This window comes from Balaenoptera musculus, chromosome 3 (assembly GCF_009873245.2).
Source record: "Balaenoptera musculus isolate JJ_BM4_2016_0621 chromosome 3, mBalMus1.pri.v3, whole genome shotgun sequence".
Lineage (NCBI taxonomy): Eukaryota > Metazoa > Chordata > Mammalia > Artiodactyla > Balaenopteridae > Balaenoptera > Balaenoptera musculus.
Window position 1 is genome coordinate 90,319,082 of NC_045787.1, and position 23,936 is coordinate 90,343,017.

A 23,936-nucleotide genomic window follows, 5' to 3' on the forward strand; every position below is an offset into this window, starting at 1 on the left:
TGGATCATATGGTAATTCTATTTTTAGTTTTTTGAGGAACCTCCATACTGTTCTCCATAGTGGCTGTATCAATTTACATTCCCACCAACAGTGCAAGAGGGTTCCCTTTTCTCTACACCCTCTCCAGCATTTGTTATTTGTAGACTTTTTAATGATGGCCATTCTGACTGGTGTGAGGTGATACCCATTTTAGTTTTGATTTGCATTTCTCTAATAATTAGCAACGTTGAGCATCTTTTCATGTGCCCATTGGCCATCTGTATGTCTTCTTTGGAGAAATATCTATTTAGGTTTTCTGCCCAATTTTTTATTGGGTTGTTTGTTTTATTGAGTTGAAAAGCTGTTTGTATATTTTGGAAATTAAGCCCTTGTCAGTCGTACTGTTTGCAAATATTTTCTCCCAGACTGTAGGTTATCGTTTCATTTTGTTTATGGTTTCCTTTGCTGTACAAAAGCTTTTAAGTTTGATTAGGTCCCATTTGTTTATTTTTGTTTTTATTTCTATTGCCTGGGAAGACTAACCTAAACTTTGGTACGATTTATGTCAGAGAATGTTTTGCCTAAGATCTCTTCTAGGATTTTTATGGTGTCATGTCTTATGTTTAAGTCTTTAAGCCATTTTGAGTTTATTTTTGTGTATGGTGTGAGGGTGTGTTCTAACTTCATTGATTTACATGCGGCTCTCCAACTTTCCCAGCACCACTTGCTGAAGAGACTGTCTTTTTCCCATTGTATATTCTTGGCTACTTTGTCGAAGATTAATTGACCATAGGTGTGTGAGCTTTTCTTAGCAAATTTCAAACACAGATGAACCAGATTATCTACTGCAGTCCATCTATTTCACAGCAGTAACTCATTGGGTCTAAAAGTGATATAGCTGATTTCATAAACAGTAAGGTGAAGACCCAGCATGATGGAACAGTTATCGGTTTAGGGAGGGGTCCACTGTGCTAACAACTCAGAGTCTCTAATCCCAGCCAAGGGATTCCAAGATAACTTGACTGAAGGGGCATAGTAGAGGGAGAAAAGTTCAGAAGTAGAAGTTAGGACTGGTTCAAGCTCTCATCATATTGTTCAGTAGTAGTAAGGCTTTGGGCAACATGCTTCTCAAAAGTTACCTCCATGTACTCTTTCAACTTTTTCACTTCCTAGTCACTATTCAATCCACACTAATCTAGCTTCTATCCATCGCCACCACTTAATGAAATTGCTCCTCTCAAGGTCCCCAGTAATCTCCATTACCAAAGGACACTTCTTTGTTGTCACTTTCTTGAACTCTCAGCAGCATTCCACATAGGTTGCAACTCTCCTTGACACACTGGTCTCTTGGTATCTATGATGTCATATCTTCAGTTTTGCTCTTTGTCACTGGTTACTTTTTCTTGATCTTCCTTGCTGGATTCTCTTCCTCTATCCTCTGGAAATATTGGAGCATCTCAATGATAAGTCCTGGGACTGCATCTTTTTACTCACTGTCTCCCTAGGTGACCTCATGTGTTCTTGTGACTTTCAACATCAACTATAATCTATATGCTGATGACTTCCAAATCCATTTGTCTAGCCTGACTCTCCCCTGAACCCCAAATTCATTTATCCAATTGCTGTTGGCATCCTTTTAAATGTCAAATAGGAATCTCCAATTTAATGTGTCTAAAGTGGAAGCATTGATTCCCCCAAACCCAGTCCTTCCCCACACCCAATTGTTCAACCCCAAAACTGATGGCCATCCTGATTCCTCTCTCTGTCTCATTACCTACATCCAATTATTCACCAAGTTCGGGTCAGTTTTACCTAAATAATATATCTCAAGTTCATCCATTTCTTACCGTCTTCATTGATTTTACTGAGTTTCAAGCCACAGGCATCTTCTTACAACTATAATAGCTTTTAACAAGTTTCCTTGCTCTACTACATTTATGATGCTACAACCCATTCTTTACATAAAGGTAAAATTGTCCTTTTTTGGCTTTTTATTATGAAGATTCTCAAACATACACAAGTGGACAGAGAGAGTAGCATGAGCTACACCTGTCACCCAGCTTTAGCAATTATCAATTCATGGCAGTCTGTTTCATTGAAAACCCCATTGATTTCCTTGACTCCTCTAGGATTTTGACACAAATCCCAGACATCATATCATTTCACCCCTAAATCTTTGAATATATATCTATAAATAAGCACAAGGCCATTAACATATCCTTAAACATTAATAATTTAAAATAGCATCAAATATTCAAAAAGTATATTTCTGAATGTCTCATAAAGTATCATAATTTTTTACAGTCAGGTTATTTGAATCAAGATCCCAATAAGGAGCACATATTGCAACTGGCTGATATGTCTCTGGGGTTCTCCTTCCATTGATATCTCACTCCTTCACGTGCTTTTTTCTCCCCCTTTCAATTTACATGTTTAAAAAACCAGATTGTTTGCCCTGTAGAGTTATAGTCTAGATTTTGCTGATTGCATCTCTGTGGCTAATGTAACATGTTCCTTAATGTTAAAAACTGCTAAGATGGCTTCATAGGTGGTATTGTATTCTTCCATCAGAAGTCATGTGTTTAATTGCATGTCTTTTTGTGATGTTAGTAGCCATTGTGCTTTATGCCTAAATCTATTAATTCATTAGAGGTTGCAAAATAGGAATATTCTAATTGTATCAATTCTTCATTTATTTGCAGGAATACTCATGTAAATGAGGAACTTTCTTTGGTCTACTTTTTAGGTTACTTAGTGGTAAAGTTTGTATAGGAATAGATTTACCTTTTTTTTTTAAGTTTTTTTTTTGACGTGGACCATTTTTAAAGTCTTCTATTGAATTTGTTACAATATTGCTGCTGTTGGTTATGTTTTGGTTTTTTGGCCACGAGGCATGTAGGATCTTAACTCCCCAACCAGGGATGGAACCCACACCCCCTGTACTGGAAGGTGAAGTCTTAATCACTGGACCACCAGGAAAGTCCCTAGATTTACTTTTTAAAAACATAAATTGGATCATATCTCTGCTCTGCTTAAAGTCTTCCTGTGGCCTCTTTATGCACACAGAATGAAATCTATGGCCAACACACACACACTGCGTGGGCTCCTCCATCATTTTTTCGTCATGTTCCATCATAGTGTCTACTTTTTTGTTGAAATTTAAATTAAATTAAAAACTTGAAGTTTATGGGAAAGGGTCAAGCCCTTTTCTGCCCCAGGATTTTTGCACTTGCTCATCCTTCTGCCTGGCCATCTTCCCCCACTTTCTGCCTAGTGGGCTCCTTCTTGACCTTCACGCTGAAATGTCATCTCATCAAGGCCTTCTCTGACTGCTTCATTTAAGGGGCCTGCTCTCCCTCATCATAGCTCCTGTTTAATTCCTTTATAGCATCCATCACAAACTGTAACTATCTTCTTTATTTGTTTATTAATCATTTTCCACCAAGAATGCTAGCTTTGTAAGAGCAAGGATTTTTCCTGTCCCATACACCACTGAATCCCAAGGCACAGCACAATGCCTGGCACACAGTGGGTGCTTTTCTTTTTTGAATCAACACCGCAAACTTGCTGCACATCCTCACCAATGTAAGTGGAACCCAGGGACAAGCTAGGTGATTGTTTTTAACATTGTTCTCTGAGGACACGGAGACCAAGGCCAAGCTCATCTAGTGCAATGCTTCCTGAATGCTTTATGTTGTGGCACCTGGAGCAAATGATGTCTGATAGGGTAGGCCACTGAGGCTGGCTGGTGGCTTACAGCCAGGGACTTAGTCCTGGCTTTCCGCACCTGGCTTGGTGCCTGAACAGACGGCCACAGGAGTTGGGTTACGGAGAGCATTTCTGGACTTATGGGGGTGGGCTTATAGATTTAGGGCAGGAAATTCTTTTGAGTGTGTACTTTGAGGGCTCCCTGACTTTTATGACTCTCAAGGACTCAGAGGATTGGGACTTCCTGCATCTCCACAGGGTTCTGAAATCCCCCTTTCCTCTGAAAAGTCACTTTCTTCTTCAGGAAATCCCACCAATTTCGCACTATTTCAAAGCATCCTCTTTACAATGCAAATACTTTGGGCTTGGTTGAGAAGATTATGAGTATTTTTCACCTTCGTGTGAAGTAGCTTAACCAGGCTGCTTTCTTCCTAAAATCTGAGGTATCTAAGTTGGGTTTAGCTTAAGAGAGTCAAGGGGGAAGGGGGCAATTTTGGAGTTTGTTTCCTTGTGTGGGCTGGAGGAGGACAGTGTGACTCAGCACAGTGGACTCATGCGATGGGCAAGGCTGGCTTGGACCCCCTAGGGGTGGAGACGAGGGCTTAGGTCAGCCAGCCCCAAAGTTCAATTTCCTTAATGCCGGAGGTTCAAGACTTTTACCCAAGATTGCTTCAGTGAATCTGATGTTCATTACCAATGTAGGGTACAGAGAAGACCTGGAATAGAATCCCTACTGTGTAGAAATTCGCTGAGGTCAGCAGCCATACATAGAGGGGCCAGCCTGCCCTTGACAGCAGAAAGGCAATGCCAGTGCGCTACGGCATGTGATCGGTGCACAGACCCATCCACTCATGCAAACTGCAACTTCTGCTTTCCCAGAAATGCTCCTGGAACTACCGCTGCCTCCTCTTCTTCTCCCAGAAACCAGATGCAAAGAGATTAGCCTCTTGGAAAGACAAGGCCAGAAATAAGGGGAACCCAGGTCATTGCCCAATTGGAAGACAGGTTTTCCTCCTTCACCCGACCTGCCCCTACATCTTGATAAATTCCCCTGCCACTTCCGGCCCATACCTCTGTGGACAGGGGCTTGTGCTCTGCTGAAGCAGAACTTGGAGAAGCTCTTCTAGAGGGGTCATGCTGAGGCAGCCACAGTATGAAAGGATTTGCAGGCATGCAGTTATATACTTGGTAAACTACAGTGAGCACTAACCTTGCGACCTCTTTCTCATTATATTGGAAATGCACGTGGGTTTTCATTCTCCTTTGGTGTGCTGACCCAACATGCTGAGGGGCTCCTTGCATTCCTAACGTACTTAGGACATTGACCCAGTTTCATTCTTGTCTACCGCAATATCTTAGCTTTCTTGATAGTAGATATTCCCAGCCTGATTCCTAACTAACTAAGAGGTGGAAAAAAACCACAAAACATTTAAACTATGCAAAAAAAAAAATCTTCATTTCATGGAATCTTAGATTGGAAAAAAACTGATTTGGACTCTCCCTGATTGCATGAAGCTCTACTCTCTATACCACTGGCTTTCAGTGTGTCCCGCCAGCCTTGAACCTCTGCTTGAACAATTTCAGGGGAGGGGAATCACAACTACTCTGTTCTCCTTGCACTGACAGATAGTTCTGTGGTCTTCCTGTTATTAAGTTAAAATTTGATGACAAGTTCTCATTAGTCTTCATTACCCCTCCACAATCACACAGAGGAAGTTGGATGGCTCTTCAAACAAATGCTGTTAGTTACCGTCTATCTCTGAAGTCTTCTCTTTACTAGTCTATAAATTCTCCAGCTCTCCTATTCCTGGCCTCCTTGGAATGAGCATCTGAATTCTCCTCCTCTCCAAGCCTACTCCAAAGCTAAGCTCATTATTTTTGTCCTTGGCCCTTTCCTTCCCTCCTTTTTCAAGAACTTTGCTCCATCTTCCTTTCCTCTGTATCTCCAGGTTTTCCTTTAGCCCCAGACTACAAATATGCTCATTCTACCCTCTACTCAACATTGCTTACCTACCTGAAGAAACTCTCCCATCTCTCAATTTGCAGTCACCATCAAATTTATGGCAAGAGTAGTACATGGTTACTACCCCTAGTTCCTCTTCATTCCTTGTGTAGAGATTTATCTTTGAAGGACATTAATGTCTTAGAGGTGCTCTTTTATCAGTCTTCAGGCTTCTCCCCCCTCTATAGCATGTAATATTGATGCTTTCCCTTCTGTCTTGACATCTCCCTTAGGCTCCCAGACTCACAGTCTTCCTGGTTATCTTCCTGTTTCTTTAACTGGCCTTTCCTACCATTTCTTCTTTTATTCTTTTCCCTCCATGAAAAAGATGTTCCTTAAGATAATGTCCTAAGAGCACTTCTCTTTTCTCTGTCCTATCTTCTTTGGCAACCTTACCTGTTCCCATGGTTTTATTTATAATTCTAATAGGACTTACCCCAAACCTCCATCTCCATCACAACCTTGACTTACCTTTATAGCTCCATCTCAAGCTTCCTTCTAAACATTTCCACTCTAATATGCCACCTCAAACTTACAAAGATGCCACTTCAAACTTATGATATCCCAAATGTAGTTTCCTCCTTAACCTATTTCTTCTCTGGAATACGTATTTTTATTGAGAACATTGTCAAAAACCCCAGTCAGTCAAGTTCTAGATCTACAAGTCATTTTTAAGCTCTCCTCTTTCCACTACAGTTTCTGTTTACTATCTTTCTATTAGAACCTCTTACATCTTAAACGAACCTCTGGTTCTTTTCCATTGTCCCAACTCAATTCAGGCCTTTTTAGCCTCTTGCAGGATTGTTGGGATAGTCCAATTGGCATGTCCATTTCCTACTTCCAGTTTACCACATTTAGATGCCAGATTGTAGTGGAGTTCCAGCTTATGTGGGGATAAGTATTAAAGTCATTGTTTAAGAAGAAAATCCCATATAGTCAACACTGTTCTTGAAAATGCCTTATACTGTCCATAAAGTAGAATCTGCAGACATATTGCTTCTTAATAAGTTCAGTACTGCCAATTTTTCCTCCACTCTTGGAACAGATCACTTTTCTTTTGGTTGAACACCAGATGAAGTCATCTGCTTGGTTTTTAAGGGCCATCTAGTATGAAAAATATGTTTCTTTAAACACCAGAATCACACTCAACACTAGTCTACTTGACTTCATGTTAGTTACTCATGAGTGTGATACAAATCCACTGGAATGTCTAAAAAAGCACAGCTCTGATCCTATTATTTCTTTGCTTGAAAACCTTTAGAGGCTTTTTTTTTTCCATTGCCAATCGGAAGGCCCATTTCTTTAGCCTGGCACTGAAAACTGTCCATGATCTGGCTTCAACTCACTTATCTAATCCAGGTTCCATTCCAGAATGGAGTATCTCCCATTCCCCACGCATCCTTTGACATTCCAGTCTCCATCCACACTTTCTCTCACAGTGGGCCCACATCATGGGATACCTTCTCCTCACTGCCCATCTCTGCTGGGCTCAGCTATTCTTCAAATATCAACTCATGCTGCCTCTTCTAAGAGTCCGTCACAGTCTTCTCCTCCCACCCAACCCAGCCAAAATCCTGTTTCCCACCTCTGAACTGCTGTAGGTCTTCATTTGTTCTGCTTTTATGGCAAGTATCCATTTATATTTAGACTAGTCATTTCTGTTTATGAGACTATAAACACCTTATGGGCAGGGTTGATGCTTGAGTCTTCTTTATATTTTTATATTCTTTCACCACCATCTCCATCTTCAAGCACACAGTTCTCAACAGTTTTTAATGAATTAAATAAGTAAAATAATGTGGCTTCCCAAACCCTCCCCATGCTGAAGAGCTTCTCCTAATGTGCTCTAGTCTGGCAGTGCCCCAGAACTTGGGACCGGTGCTCCATAAAAGCTGCCAACTCTTCCTCATCCCAGTAGAGCCTTCATCAGGTAATGAATGAACTCAACAGGAAGGCATACGAGTAAGAAGATCTATGCAAATGGTCAAGCTTTTTCCTTCTTCTTAAAGAGCAAAATAAATATCCTACTTCTTAAAAAAAAAAAAAAAAAGCAGCCTTGGAAATTAATGGCTTTTTCATAGAAGGCTTCAGGAAGTGCCAAGGTCTGTCATTGGGGATGGAGACATTTTGTTCCCGTTGTGTAGAAAGTGACTGATGAGGCCTTTAAAGCAATCCTGCAGACCTACTGTTAAAGGATCAGAATATTTTTCAGTGCATCTCAAGTTCAGAGGGACTTTAACCTTTATGGAGGGAAAAATTCTAGCTCTCTCTTCCCACCCTGCCACACACAGAGGGATGTTTTTACCTCAGGGAAACTCAAGGCTGCAGGGGAGCTCTGATTCCAGGAGTCCACTGAATTTAACAGCCTCTTGAATCTTTTCTGATTCATACTCCAAACCCCAGAAATACAAATCTAGCTCTGCTCAGATGAGCTGTAAGATTTCTAAGGAAGGTCTGAGGGTTGAAGTGGATGGGAAATGTAATATTTTTAAGGACTGAGGGTTTGAGAGGATGGGACATTTGGGCCTTTCATGTGATGGAGCATCTTAATCTTTATTAAGAACATGCAGAAATTGTAATCTGCCCGGGGTGTGGGTGGGGGGAGTTTGACGGTGAATTTACACCCTCAGTGTCGACTTTAGACTGATCAGGGAAAATGACCGCCCCACAATCTTGTAAAATCTTAATGTACCATGAGAAGTGCACAGCGCTGCCTGATGTACAGTGCTCAGATTTGTCTTGACCTTCTTAAATTATGGAAAGTGGCTACTAGGAGGGAAGTTTTTTTGGTTTTGTTTTTTACTTTTTCTGCACAATTACTCAGGTGGCTCTTCCTGTTTCTTCTCTCCTCCTGGACCTGGGTCCTGTAATTACTATCGCAGGGAGCTGGAAGGATGCCTGCTCTCCCGGCGAGGTCTCCTCTGCTCGGCCTCCTCCCTCCCCCCCTCCCCCCGCCTTTTCTCTTTCTGGCCCCGCCTCCTCCTCTCACCCCGTAGCCAGCAGCTAGACAGCTGTATTCAATCAGAGAGCACTTACAACTCCCGAGGATTCAAACGGGAAACTTCAGCGTGAAGTGCAGCTGCGCTCCGGCGCTCTCTTAGCTTGCTTTCCCTCCCCGGAACCCGAGACGCGGATTTTCCTCGCCCCGCCGCCCTGGTTTCTTCGGGAAGCCCTCCAGGGAGGCCGGATCCTGCCGGGGTTGCCCTCCAGCCTGGTCATGGGGGGCGGAGAGGCACCATAGGAGACGCGAGGCGGCGCTGAGCGCGGCACTGCCTCGGGTCCCCGCGCCGGCCCGGCCGCTGCGAGCGCGCCTCGCCGCCCAGCCTTCTGCAGCAATGGCTCGTCCGTGAAACGCGAGCCGGCTCTGTTCCTTTTCGGAGTGCCTGCATCCTTCGTTTGGGCTTCACCACTGTCCTGGGTGAAGATGGCTGTCTAGACTAAAATGTGCCAGAGGGGACCAAGCAGTGGATATCCAGCCTGCTAAACCCAACTCGTCAGCTCCGAGACCTGGAGGAGGAGGAGCTCGGCTCTGAAAAGTGCAATCATGAATTCTGGAGTTGCCATGAAATATGGAAACGACAACTCGGCCGAGCTGAGTGAGGTAAGAAACAGCTGAGGTCGGGAGCTCTGGTTTCTTAGGCATTTGCTTTGCGACAAATCCCCCTCCCTCCCCGTCGCCCACTTTTCTACACGCCACCCGCCTCGCGCTCCCAGTCTGGAGGCAGCACAATTAAAGATAAATAGATTTTCTGGATCTTGTTTTAACTTGTTGTGCTACTCAGGAAATGACCTGAACTGGCTTGATATTTCAGTCTGAGACGAGTGGCTTAAAAAAGAAACAAGCTCTCACCGCGTCGCCAAGGCGTTTTACTCTCCGTGGTCTGGGTCCCCTGTCCATTCCCACCCCCCTTCCTCCAATGTATGTACCACACAACCTTTCGTAGTCGGCAAAATACACGGGGATCCCAGCTGAGCTTAATCTGATGGTAAGTAATTTGGTGGGGCCGGGAGCTCATTGGAGTACTGAGTCGGCCGCAGGGTCCCACGTGTGATGCGTTTGGTTCAGTTCAGGCAAGGTGGTCTTTCCTTGGCTGAGACGAATGACCCGCGTTGGGGAGGAGAGTGGAGAGGAAGCACATCAAAGCGGCTTAGAACTTTATTTCCTGCCCGGGACTGGACTCCTGAGTCTTAGAGGCAAGCGCACTTGCAGTTTCTGGCTCTCACAGTAGCAAATCCACTTGAGTGCTGGGGACCAGCTTTGAGATTAAGGCGACATCAGACGGTATGCAAGTATATGAGTGGTCAGATGCTGGAGGCCACCTTTTTTGATGACCGTAGGGATGCCTCTGGCACATTCTCCCACCCCCCCACCCCACCCCGCAGGCTTTGAATACCTGAAAAGTGTGATGGGAAACCCACAGAACGATGCTCTGAAGAGGAGGAAATCTGTCTGCAGCAGGAGGCTTGGTGGCTGTGGGTTTTCCTCTTCGCCTCATCGCTGAGCCGTTCATGGGGCAACGTGGTCTGTGCTTCTTGAGTGTGGCTGAAGAGAGAAAAGGCACCGTCTAAAGACAGCAGAAGGCAGCTAGAGGTGATGTCAGATGACCGACAGTGAAGGGAAAAGGAAAGGATGGAGCCCTCTTTGAGGGGTGAGGGCTGGTGCTGGGGAAGCGAGGAGGGTGTAGATGGGGGAAATCCGAGCAGGTCTGTGGCTGGTATCCAGCAGTGAATACAGTCAGCCCCTGCCTGGTGCTCTAAGTGTCTTGGTGCTGAGCCTTCCCTGCTCCAGTTTGAGACAGCATTTTGAGACGTTAGTCAAATGAGGTAGAGGCATTTCCTAATCCCTGTGGTTTTCCCTGTGATGTAGAAAGCTGGGGAGATGTTAAGAGTGAGGGCTTCACTTAAAAACGGGAGGTTGGGGAGGAGGCTCAGAGACCTAAGTGATTTTTGCCAATTTCACATGCAGGGAGAGGTTTCAGATCTCAAACAGAACCCACGACCCTACTCCATTAATAACACTGCTAGGAGAAGCCTTTGACTTCTAAGGACGTTTAAGAATAAGAAACTAAAGGCACGTATCTTGCAGAGTCTCTGCCAGGTCCTTCACATTGTTTGTTTCTATGTGGCAGCTTTAACCCTCTGTCACCTGAAGTGTGCTATTCAGGTACCTTTGCTCAAAAATGAACCACAGATTTAGGATGAAGGTGGCTAGAAGGCTGAAGAGAGAGAGAGAGGAGGCCAGGATTGACTTGGAGAGTACTTGGCACGGTCAGTGGGCACATTAGATTAGCTGAGAGTATCTGTGAAACTCAGGTGGGAACTAAAACTCTCCATTACTTGCCTGGTTTTATCCACTCCTTAAGTGTTCCTTGGAAACTTGTGGCCAGGTGAAAGAGCTGAGGGTGTTTCGTGGCACCTGCTTTAGTTGGAGCTGTAGTACTAGAGCATTATAGGACATAGTTTTGTCCCTAAGAAAGTAAACAAGCTTCTGCCCCAACCATGTCCTTCACCACATTTTCTGCCTCTTGCCCTCTTTCCAGCCTTCTTTCTAGGTTCAGTGATTTAGTTGCCACTCCATCCCCCCCGGTCTTGAGTTTCCCTGCAGATTGAGTAATTGCAGTGGAGTATAAGGATAGTTATTTTTAGTTTTTTTACATATTTTCAATTAGGGTATATGTAAAGAGAATTGTAAGCAAAGGGGAGATGTGTGATTCATACCTTGTGGACCCTAAATCTCAGTTCACTTCATCATGGGCAACAGTTGTAGCATTTGCCTTTTCTATAGTATCCATAGGGCAGTATCCATATGAATCCATAGATCTGAATACAATTAATTTGTATTTCTCACATAAGGTCTATGATGTAGAGTTTCTTCTTTTCACTGTAATTTTTCTCCTAAACACTGGTTTTACTTTAATGTCCTGGGGGGCGAAGTTGCCATTCTCTTTTCGTGGTCGGTTCCTCCTTCTCACCTGAAAGCAGAGCTAATATAAACCCCCTTTGGTGCCATATCTCTTATTGGTGCTCTTATTTGGTGCTCAGGAGCCTCAAAGCTGTCTGGAGGTCACCGTAGGGTCAGATTCAACCTGATGCTCACCAGGCGTTTCAGGGGCAGGAAGAATTGTGAAAGGGCCTAGCATTATCCTGGGTATCATAAACAAGAGTCCTCTCTCACTGGTGTTGACTTGTGAGCTTACCCCTTCTACAAGGGTTCTCTCGCCACAGGAGTCATTGACTCTTTGACAATACTGTTGACACAGACGCCATAACATCCTAAACAAGGGGGAGTGACTGGAATCAATTTCTTGTTGTAATCTGCTTGTCCCATTCGTGAAAGCAGCTAGCTTTGGTCAGCAGTTGAGGTGCTGAGCTCCGCCTGCAGCGCTCCGGGAATGCTTGGGTGCAAGAAAGGCAGGAGGGATTTAGGTGTGAGGGATGCATGATCAGGAGACCTAGCTGGGTGTTGCGCATGACGTGTTCACGGTATGTTTGAGGGCTTTAAAATGGAAAAACAGGAAATTCATGAATGGGTTCCTTTTGTGTCTTTATTTTGAACAATAGCTGTTTAAGATCCTGTGAGATGATTATAACAGACAGTAAAATTGTTTCTACCTGTGGACATTCAAAATATTTTTATCAATGACCACAAATGATTTTATCAGGTCTAAACACTTTAACCAAAGTGAGCTAGTCCTCAGCATTGACCACAGTACTACAAAAGGAAAATTTGAGAAGCATGAATTGGCTATTCTTTTTTCTTGGCTAATAGCTCTCCCTATCAAAGACTCAAAGGGTATTTTTCTTTTCCTAATGTGAGGTTAAGAAAGGACTTCAACATCAGCCAAATCAAAAGTACTTAGACAATTAAATGTTTGACTTTCAGGCTCCCTCCCCCACGATCAAGAAGCTGAGTGGACACACTTTCAGCAGCGTTAGATTAAATTCTCCCAAACCGTGTCAAGGGAAGGCCACTAAATCTTTTTCCTCGTCGCCATGGGTTTTCCGTCAGCAGTTAGTTCTGTTTGTCTTGGTAAAACTTGTGGGACCAGTATGTAGTTGAACCTTATTTTACTGTCACAATCACATTTCTTGGTTCTTAGAATAATTCAGACCTTAGGAAGATGTCTTAAGGCGCAGCGTTATGAGGGTATGACTTGAATTTACTCATCTTCACAAAATAGCTGTGGAGTGGATCTGCTTGCCTGGTAGACAGCTGCCTATTTATGTAGCAAACTAAAAATTTATATTTAAGGGTTTGTTCTTTCCTGGGAATAACTAAAACCTCTTGTCCAAAGCAATCAACGTATATCCTTTGCTTTTTAAACATTAAGCAATGAATAGGTAAAATTCTCCCATCACTATTTACTTTGAAACCTCTGTTGCCCCAGAAAATCATATTTTCCTTACTCTGTCCTTTCTTTATTCAAAGCCTCTTTCATAAGATTATTCCACTCCTGAATGCAGGCTATAGAGGCGACTTTTCATGCTTTCACCATTCACTTGTTGCGTAGCTACTGAAACCCACATCTTCGTTGATACTCTAAGAAGTGGATTTATATAGGAGAAGATTGTTCTCTAGATAGATTATCTTGTATGACTGTCTTTAAGTGGCCGTCTCACAGATGTACTTGCTCTAAATCATGAAGCTACAAAATATCAGGGTTGGCAGAGACTGAGATCACCTGGTATTCCCACACCCATTTCTACTTCTTTATACTCCTCTGTCCTTATGGAATCACGCTTCATTGTAATGAGTTGTTTAATGTCTGTCTTGGACACAGACCATAAGCACCAGAATAACAGTGTCACAGCCTGTCACAGAGGCTGGCACATAGTAGGTGTTCTATAAATGTTTGAATGAACACCTTGCCTCTTCTCTCCCTTTCCCTTTTTATAAACATCAAATTTGAGAAAGTGATTTAAGTGCTTGGTCTGAGGCTTTTTTGGCTATCAATGGCTGTGTAACAAACTGCCCCCCCAAATTTAGAGGCTTAAAATTACAATCTTATTTGGTCATGGTTTCGCAGTTTGGGGCAGAGCTGAGGGTGGGAAGATTTGTGTCTGTGACCCCAGCTAGACAATCCACTTCCAAAATGGCTTAGTCCCATGGCTGGCAAGCAGGTGCTGGCTGTGGACTGGGAGATCACCTCACTTCTCTTCTACACGGGCCTGCCCAGGTACTGCTTGGGTTTCCTCTCAGCATGGCAGCTGGGTTCCAAGGAGGGGGTGGAAGCTGCCAGTTCTTTTAAAATGTAGGACTGAAATTGACACAGGGTCATGTCTGTGTGTTCTATTGGTTAAAACAGCTATATGCTTAGCCCAGATTCAATGGGGTGAAGAAATAGATCCCACCTCTTCCAGGGAGATGTGATAAAGAATTTGCAACCATTTTTAATCTACTCCAGAGGCCACAAAACAAGAGCCATGTCTAAAACCCTGATCTCTTAATTCCCAATGGCTGGCAGTAGTTTTTGTCATTTTATTTTGTCATTTTAGCTGTTAATTTAGTGGTTTGTAAAAACTAACATATTCTAAGCATTTCCCAGGTATTGACATGCTTAATTATCAAAAACTCTATGAGATACATGCTGTTATGCCCATGTTACAGGTGGAGAAATTAAGGCATAAAGAGGTGAAAACCCTTACCAAGATTGCACAGACTATTAATGGTGACTTCAAGATTTGAGGCCAGGTAGTCTTTCTCCAGAGTCAGCCATTCCTCCACTGTTTCCTTTCGTTAGTTCCTGTTACTGCTCTCAGCTTTTTTTTTTTTTTTTTTTAGTTCATAATTTTCTTTATTCTCACTTACAACTTCATAGTACTTCATTTGGTAAATATACTGTAGTTTATTCAACTGGACTTCTCTGTCTAGATATTTAGGCCTGCAATATTTGGCAATTACAAATAATGCTGAAATCTTCCCACATGAATTTTTTTATTGGTAAGGATCTTTCTTCAGAGTGAATTCCTAGAAGAGTCATTTCTGTGCTCTCAGCTTTTGATCACATATTCCTAGGAGGGAGTATTCCATCTAATAAGCCTGTTTAACTTGATATGTATTGTAATCTCTATGTAATACCCAGATAAATGTTTTTGATAAGAGTGGTATGAATATGCTCATTGCTGTCACCTTCAAGTGGCTGAAGAATTGTAGACATTGATTTTCTAGAGCAGATTTGTTAATAAGGAATCGGGCAGTCATCATCCAGGAAGGCCTTCTTTCTGTTCCCACTTCAAGGGAGATAGAGGCGCCACAACCTCTGTCCCACTGCCTGTGTGCTCTGAGGCGTCTGAGGAATTAGTGCTACAGTATTTGAGGTGCCAGATGAGAATAAGATTTCCTTTGTGACAAGAATTAGGGTTCTCTTACCCCTGCAGGTGGGGCTCTAGGCTTCTACTGCAGTTGGCTAAATCACTGTGGGGCTGCAGAGCGCTGAGTTTGATGAAAAAGCCGACGAAGTGGTTGGCCAGGGCTGTGTGGCAAGGCAGCTGCTGGTGGCCTGGTCCTGAGGAAGCAGGTGCTGAAAGGACGGACAAGACCTTGAGTGGAGCCCAGTGGGCGGGGCCAGTAGATCAAGCATGGCTGGAACCAGGTGGTAGTCAAGAAACAGGGGAAGGAGCAATGGGATGTGAGGGGAGGAGGTTAGTCAAAGACCAGGCAGGAGATCAGGAACTGAGATGGCCACAGACCTGAAAGCAGAGAGAGAACCTTGATTCTGAAGAAGTGCTTTGTCCAGGCAGGAAGTTTTAAAATTAATCCCAAGACTTTTCATGCTGATGAATTATTTACAGGACTGTGGCTACCAGATTTGAGGTGCCAGAACTTTGAGTGGAGGCACCCATCCAGAGTAGGGAATATGATGGTGATACTCAGGAAATAAACTCAAGGTGCTGTTTTAACAGCTGCCTGAAGCTAATTTACCCAGTGCATGTCATGTGGAAGGCTTCCTCCAAAGCCAGACTGTAAATGGAAAATAAAAACTGCATTTACGGAAAGATTAAGAAGTTGTTGATGAACAAAGATTGCAAATTTAGGTTTTGATCCAAGGAATCAAATTTCAGAAAACCAAGATTACGTTTTAAGTAATCTCCAGATTCTGGGAAAGAGGTTTATGTTGGCGGGATTACAGAATCAGACAAGCTAAAAAAAGACACAGAAAATTGATAGTAGTTAGGATGTGGATTTTTACATCTGCGAGGGGGTGGCACGGCAGAGATAAATCATTTGCAGCTATTTTCTCATCTCCCCCAACCACATCCAAATTCCTACTAGTGGCCATCTTTCATTCTTGAAAGAAACAAGAAGAGAATAACCTGGATTATGCAGATAAAAAGAAGTTCAATTTATAGAGTAAATATTTTCTGGGACCACAAAGCTGTCCTCTCTTTCTAGCAAATGTCCTTCTTCTCTTGCTGAACAGAAACAGCCAAAATTAATTCATGGGGGAATAGAAGCCACCTTTTGGAAGGTTTGCACTATCATAAGGAGTGACTGAGGCTATAAAGCACTTTATATATGTAAGTCTTTCAAGATATTTTTGAAACTCAGAGAAGTTAAACTTTGAGACAATTTAGGAAAAAAAAAATTCAGCATTAGCAGCTGTTGTTTCTACTTGTCATGCAAAAAGCTGTAGGTTAGGGTTGTTAACTTTGTAAATAGCAATCAAAGTCTGTTGGGCTGGAAAAATCGTACGATAAAGCTACTCAATGCCTTGGCTGGTGGGATATTTTGAGGCAGATTGCTTGTCAGGAGGTTTGATCAGTGCTTGGAACACATGATGGGACATATGGGGCCCGAGATGCAAATGCATCTTAAGCCAAAGGCTGTGGTGTTCCATCACCTGAGAACAGAAAGTTTCACAAAGCCTCAGTGTGCGTGCATGTCAGTGAACGACTCCAGCTGGATTTGTGAGAAATATTGAAGTAGTTGTCAAGGGAAGAATGCCAACGTGAAAAAAGATTGCCTGTCAATTAGAAAAGCAACGGAGTCCTCTGGTTGGTTGCAGGGTAGGAGTGGGAGTAATTGCTTGTCCCTGTTTCCTGTGGGTTGTGTGAACTTGTCCATAGAATACATGGCACACTTGCGATGACTTTTGCTTCTGCCTGGGTCCCTCCCAACCTCCCAGGTTAGTTGTCCTTCCCTCATCCTGTGTTCACAACACTTACTTTAATTATCCACAGCCTCCCTGGGAGACCATGCGATCTCTGAAGGCAGGGACAGAGTGAAACGCATCACAGTATTGCCAGTACCTAGTCAATATGTGACATAGGGCGACCACAAACTTCAAATTTACTTGTTGGACCAAACAGCAGTTGCCATTATAGTGTGACAGATGTGTTGGATTGACCACTTACATATTTTGGTTAAAGGACACATTTGAGGAAATTTAGTTTGGTCATTATTACTGTAACTTACTCTCTATTCCTAGTTCATTTTTCTGTTCAGCAAACACTGTGTGCCTTCTGTATGCCAGGTGCTGTTCTTAGGTGTGGGGATACAGAAACAAAACTGATGTAGTCCCTGTTTTAATGGATACTACATTCTAGAGGGAGACAGACAATACACGTGACAGATGTATGTGGTGGTGATGAAGAGGTGATGGTGATGAAGAGATCCAGTGGTGATGAAGAGATCCAGTGGTGATGAAGAGATCCAGTGGTGATGAAGAGGAGGAGAGAGGAATGAAGGAGGGGAGGGATGCTATTATACTGATCAGGGGAGACCTGTCTGCAGGAATCTTTGAACTGAGACCTGAATGCAAGGAGGGATAGAGCCACGCGAAGATGAGGATGATCATTTCAGGCAGCGGGACTGATAAGGGTCAAGGTCAGAAGCCAGAGCATGCATGGTGTGTGTCAGCAAGGAGGAGACGTGGCTGGGAGTGCAGTGAGCAAGGGGAGAGCGGAAGGAGGTGAGGTCAGAGAAAACAGTTCTGGCTAGATCACCTGTATTCTTGTAGGCTTTGGAGAAGAATCTGGATTTCTCTGGAATGATTTGAAAATATGCCTGAATTGATTTTTTTAAATCCTTTTCATGTATGTATGTGTGTGTGTGTGTGTGTGTGTGTGTGTATTTTATTGTGGGGCAGGGGCAGGGAGATATCCTCGGAAAGAGGAGGAGCTAGCAAAGAAACCTGGAAAGTTGTGCCCCAAAAGCCAATTAAAGAAAAGGGTAGAGTGATCAGTCAGATGCGTCTCCTTTTGTTTCTTTCACTCTTAAAGCCTGTGCATAGTCCCAAACTTCCAAATGGTGTCATTTTCTACAAGCAGAAATAATTGTTATATGCATTAAAAACAAACTATAATTATTTTTGGACATCTTCAGAGTATGTGAGTGTATTTTCCCCTTAAAAGGAATGGTTTAAAGAACTAAGTGATGTGGCCACTGGCCAAGAAGGATTTGAAAACTGCCTTCCCTTCCCTGATGGATGCTTCAGTGTTGATGGATGCCGATGATGTAGAATATAGGTGGGTTCGGAATTAGGAAAACTGAGCTCTGTTTCCCACTCTCACTTGGACCAATTTCCTTCCTCTATTTATAATCACTGATTTTATTTTTTAATGAGCTTTTGTATCAGTTTATTGATTTATAACCAATATAGCTCCAAGGAACCTGGAATGCTGAGACCTTTTTTCCTATTGAAAAGGTATTTGGCAGTCAGATTATGACAAGAAAGATTCCAGGTAAGCTTGGAATTAGACAAGGGAGATTGTCTAATTCTGTTGGGTTAGATGCTATTAAGCTATTCTTTGATTTGCAGTTTATTTTATCCAAACCATTTGCACGACTGATGAGGAAACTGAGGCATAAAGAAGGCTGGCTAGCAGCAGAGGGGGAAGTGTAGAACTCAGATTTTTTTCCTTAACTCTCAGGGATAATTTTTCCTCTTCTACCTCAACTTCCTCAGTTTCTATATCACAGGATTTGTTTTAAAGTATGTGTTTTATAACAGTCTGTAATTATTTTAAAAGGTGGAAGCCCTAATTCTTCAGTATTCTCATCTACATAGGACATTACTACTAATGACACTATTAAAATAATTGGAAGAATTTATTTTTAGCTCTGTGATCTTTGGGTATATTGTAATAGTCTGCGCCCTTCTGTCCTTTTTTAAAAAAACTGTGGTAAAATATACGTAACATAAAATGAACAGTCTTAACCACTTTAGGGGTACAGTTCTGTAGCATTAAGTACATTCACATTATTGTACAACCATCATCACCATCCGTGTACAGCATTTTTTCATCTTTTGCAACTGAAACTCTGTACCCATTAAACACTAACTCCCTATTTCCCTCCTCCCCTGCCCCTGGAAACTACCATTCTGTTTTCTACCCCACTATGAATTTGACTAATCTTGATACCTCATGTGAGTGTAATCATAAAATATCCCTTCATGACTGGTTTATTTCCCTTAGCATAATGTCTTCAAGGTTCATTGATACTGTAGCATGTGTCAGAACTTCCTTTTTATGGCTGAATGCTAATCCACTGTGTGTCTATATTATATTTTGTTTATCCATTCATCTGTCAATGGACACTTGGGTTGCCTCTACTTTTTGGCTATTGTGAATAATTCTGTGATGCATATGGGTGTGCAAATATTTGTTTGAGTCCCTGCTTTCATTTATTTTGGATACATACCCAGAAGTGTGATTGCTAGAGCATGTGGTTAATTCTGTGTTAAATTTTTGGGGGAATTGCCATACCATTTTCCATAGAGGCTGTTCCACTTTACATCATTCCCACCAGCAATGCACAGAGGTTCCAACTTCTCCACATCCTTGCCAACACTGCTTTTCTGTTTTATTTTGCTTTTTAAATAATAGCCATCATAATGGGTATGAGGTGGTATCTAATTGTGGTTTCTCTTTGCATTGCCCTAATGATCACTGATATTGAGCCTCTTTTCATGTGCTTATTGGCCCTGTCATCGTCAGAGAAATGTCTATTCAAGTCCGTGTCCAATTTTAATCAAGTTGTTTAGGAATCTTTTGTTGTTGCAAAATATATTCTTCATATATTTTGGATATCAAGTCCCCTGTCCCTTTTCTCCTTTGTCCAGGTCTGATTATCTTTGTGGTTGGAGCTTTGCACAGCCACTGGCTATTTCCAGATGGAGTTACAGTGAGTGTAAAATGAGGCATGAACATGCACTGCTTCTCCACGGAAAACAAATGGGCTTGCCCAAGCCCAGGAGGACTCCTTCCTCCACAGTGTCCAGGAAGAAGTAACTTCCTGACGCATGGTGGGGCAAGTGCTCATTTCACAGGCTGGCAACCAGCAGTTCTCCCTCTGGACAGACTAGATGATCTCGAGCAAGGTTAGGCAGGCACCAGAGTTAAGAGTTATGTTCATGGCACTTGAAGAGTTACATTGCTCCACCGACATGTGGTGATTTCACAGTATTTAAAGGGGATTTTTAGGAGAGGGCTTTGGCAACAGGGGCCTGTGGAGAGTAGCCAGGAAGTCTGAGGCTGGCCTGTTAGATTAGATTAACTGTTACTTTACTTCTTGGTGCTGGGAATCTAATCCTGGTTAAACCAAAACCTAATTTATTTTTATGCTTGACTGGGGGCACTTTTGATGATGTGTTTGGATGAGAGTGAGCGTGGAATAGGAGTACTGTGGGAATGAGATAGTGCAGGGCTGCTCTGCCTGGGCTGATTATTAATAGGGGGTTAACAGTGAGGAGGGGGGAAATAGGCGAGTTGGACCGCAGGACAGGAGCTTTTACTTCCAGTGGGTAGATTTAAACTAAAACTGGGATCCCCTTTTTTCAGGATGCCTTGCTGTACGGATAGGGCAGAAAGCAGTATGCCTTCTGGTATGATAGAGTGACTTTTAAGACTGTTTCTCATTTGGGGCTTCTGAGTTGCTAATGAAAATGCTGTCAGGACAAACATGTAATTATGGCCGAAGAAAGTGTCTGATGTTGATAAAGCTGCCTTCAAACCCTTTAATTCCCCGAGTGTTGAAGATGGGGCATCTTTCTTATTCGGTATTAACATGTCCCAACCAGCAAGGATGACCTATTGGGGTCGGGGTAATATGTTGAGTGACTAGGAAAGGCCTCTGTTTTTTGGCCGCCTTCTTTATTAACTTCTCCTCTGGGCCAGTTTACTTGATTTATCACCTCAGTTTGTCTGCAAAACCATGTGTGGCAAAGTTGTGAGCTCTGAAATCCTAGCTCTGCCACTTCCTAGCTAGGCGATCTGGGGGAAGTTGCTTTTCTTGGCTGCACATTCCCTATTATAAAGTGGTGAAAATAAAGAGTATCCACCTTAGGGAAGACCAGTGGCATAACCTATGTAGTGCTTGTCAAAGTGCCTGATAAATACTATTGGTTAGCTCTTGCAATATTATTGTTATTATTATTATTATTTTGCTACTACAAAGAGAACATTAGTAGCTGTGGTTGTAAGTGAGCACTAAGATTATTTAAAAGAAGTTTTTTTTTTTTTAAAGATGACTGCAACTTTTTTTTTTTTTTAAGTTATTTATTTATTTATTTATGGTTGTGTTGGGTCTTCGTTTCTGTGCGGGGGCTTTCTCTAGTTGCGGCGAGTGGGGACCACTCTTCCTCGCGGCGCGCGGGCCTCTCACTATCGCGGCCTCTCTTGTTGCGGAGCGCGGACTCCAGACGCGCAGGCTCAGCAGTTGTGGCTCACGGGCCCAGTTGCTCCGCGGCATGTGGGATCTTCCCGGACCAGGGCTCGAACCCATGTCCCCTGCATTGGCAGGCAGATTCTCAACCACTGCACCACCAGGGAAGCCCCCTAAAAGAAGTTCTTAAGTGGAGGCAAACTTGTCATGAAGACAGTATCCAGGAATCTTAAGAGTTTCACAGCCTGCTGATGTTTGCTGGACCTTAATGCCAAAAGCTCATTATCTGGGAAAATGTTCTTCCGAATATTGACAAGTCTCAGAAAAGAAAGGTATTTCCTTTTTTGGATTTGCAGAGCCAGAACGTTAATGAGCTAACGAGTGGCAGTACTAATCACTTTTTAAATTTTATTTTGTTTATCACTTTTATTTAATTTCTCCTAATTTTGTCCCAGCTATAGTGCCCAGGACCGACCTTAGCACAACCATTCTAGTTGATGGCGTAACATGAGAGAGGGAAGGCACGGCAGGCCGCTCCCAACACCCAGAATAAGGATGCATTGCAGAGAAACAGACGATGTTCATGTATTGCCATTGCGTAACTGTTTCTTTCATGGAGATAGGCTTTTATCAGTGAGGCACACTTTGTGGATTCCCTTCCAAGTTATGATCTGTTTACTGTAAGAAGGTTGCAGCCGTGCGGGTGGGAGCTTCGCCTGGAAGAGCAGTAGCGGATGGCGGAGGCTCATCTGCTGGAGACCAGGGGAGCCTTGCTAAGTGGGTCTGAGGAGGACTTGGGATGTGCCCGCCAGCAGTGAAGGCCATCTCTATTGCTGTGTACAGCTAACTTTTTCATTTGAAAGAGTTTTTTAAAAGCTTCCTGGTTGAGGTTTTGTCTGATGGTCAGAAAGGAGGAAGTGATGGCATATTTCCTCTCGGGTTTGGAAGTTGTTAGACAGTTTGATCATTTGCTGAAGAGGATATACCTGAGGGCACTGAGAAGGAAACTAACATGAGTCTCCGAGAATGCTCCTGGCAAGTGATGCTACTCGTTCCCATGGCTTAAACTGCCATCTCTAAGCTGCTGCCTCACAAGTCTGGACCTCCAACCCAGATCGATTTGAATACCAGACAGGTAGGAGAAGTGCAGGTCTTGTGTAATACAAAAGCTTCTTGTAGCCAGTATTCTTCCTCCTCATCCCTCCTGCCCTCTCGCACAGACACTCAGGCCCGTCTCTAGAAGACCTTTGTCAGCTCCCAGTTAACTCTCTCTCTGTCAAGTACCCCGTGCTGTCTGGCAACACTGCTTCACCGGAAGTGCTCTATCATCTCAGAAGCTTACCTGGTAGGGGAGTGGCCAGTGGCTGGAGAAATGCACTATTCTCAGAGCACATTATTGCAGCGTGGTTGGCAGGACACATGATAGTTACGAATGATGAAAAGAAGTAAAAAGAAAAGACTAAGAGATAGAAAAAGTACACAGAGGCAACTACTTTTGTATCAATTAATGGTGTAAACTTCATCGTCCACCACCAGGTCCCCACTCCCTGAAGCTGGATCCGGGTTGCACCTCCCCTCCATCTCCTTCTGAAAGCAAACACTGGGCCCTTAGGGACCCACCCAGTATGACTGAGGTTGGAGAGCTTTGCTTCCAGCCGAGTCTCATGGGCGTATCTGGGCTGCTCTGGGTATTCTCTCTTAGGAAGAGAGGAGGTCAGAGTGGAAGCTGTTTGGAAGCAGGTCCTAGTCCTGGGATGGTGGGAGTAGCTCCAGGAGCTAGATTGTGCTATTGTATTAGAAATGATAAATGTGAAGGATGGCAATGCAGATATTTTGTTGGAATACTTCAAGTGAAACAATATGGTGCAAGATTACTTCTGTTTCATCTTGCAAATATTCCCTCCCTTTATGCACATCAAAGCCTAAATCTATACTTTTTAAAACATGTTGCCTTCAGTACAACAAAACTGATGCACAAGAATAGTTTTGATATTCAAAAGCATCCGTTATAGTTTTTTCTTAAGAGATTAGTGTTCTTTGATACTCTGACTAAAGTAAAATTGTTAGAACTAGTGAGAATGGTAACTTAATGCCTTTAGCCTTAGCAAGGTTCTTTCCAAAATAGAAATGAATATGTAGTATTTAAGGACAAGGGCGTGGAGATTAATTCTATATGTAATTGTGCCCTACATGCAAAAAGACATCCTTGCAAAGGTAGGGAAGTCCCTGCAGTTAAGCTTCAGCATTCATTTGCAAGTGACAGGAATATGTTAATGGCTTTTCTTAGGTGAATGATTCTTAGTCTGGTGGGAATGATAAAGATTTCAATTCATTTCACTTATCTAGGTTTTTAAAAATATCAGTGTTCATAGGTGGCGGTATGGAGCTAATAAGGGATTCCAGTGAGGTCTGGGTTACTGGGTAGATTTCATTCAAAGTGTGACTGCAGTAGTACTCAGTGGTAGAATTACATTTTCATCAAAGCAATCAGCCCGTGATTGTTTGGGTGACTCTGAGTGCCCTGAACCACTGGTGCTTATGTGGGCTGGATGGGAAGATTGGAGCGTATTATGCTCTGAAATGATGAGGTTGATGCGGTGTCTTGTAAACACTGCTTAGCACAGCAGTTGGAAATGAGAA

The 23,936-nt window shown here is 43.0% G+C and overlaps 1 protein-coding gene across 2 annotated transcripts in view; it reads left to right on the top strand.

Annotated features, from left to right (window-relative positions):
* MCC (MCC regulator of WNT signaling pathway) overlaps nt 1-23,936 on the top strand; it is a 430,148-nt gene that overhangs the window by 147,849 nt on the left and 258,363 nt on the right. Inside the window, exon 1 of one of the 2 annotated variants that reach the window (XM_036845623.1) lies at nt 8,703-9,290. The exons of the other annotated variant lie outside the window; for it this stretch is intronic. Coding sequence (XP_036701518.1) covers nt 9,234-9,290 — 57 coding nt within the window. The 5' untranslated portion in view covers nt 8,703-9,233. Of the gene's footprint in view, nt 1-8,702; nt 9,291-23,936 lie in introns of those variants that run through there. 2 annotated transcript variants of the gene reach the window in all.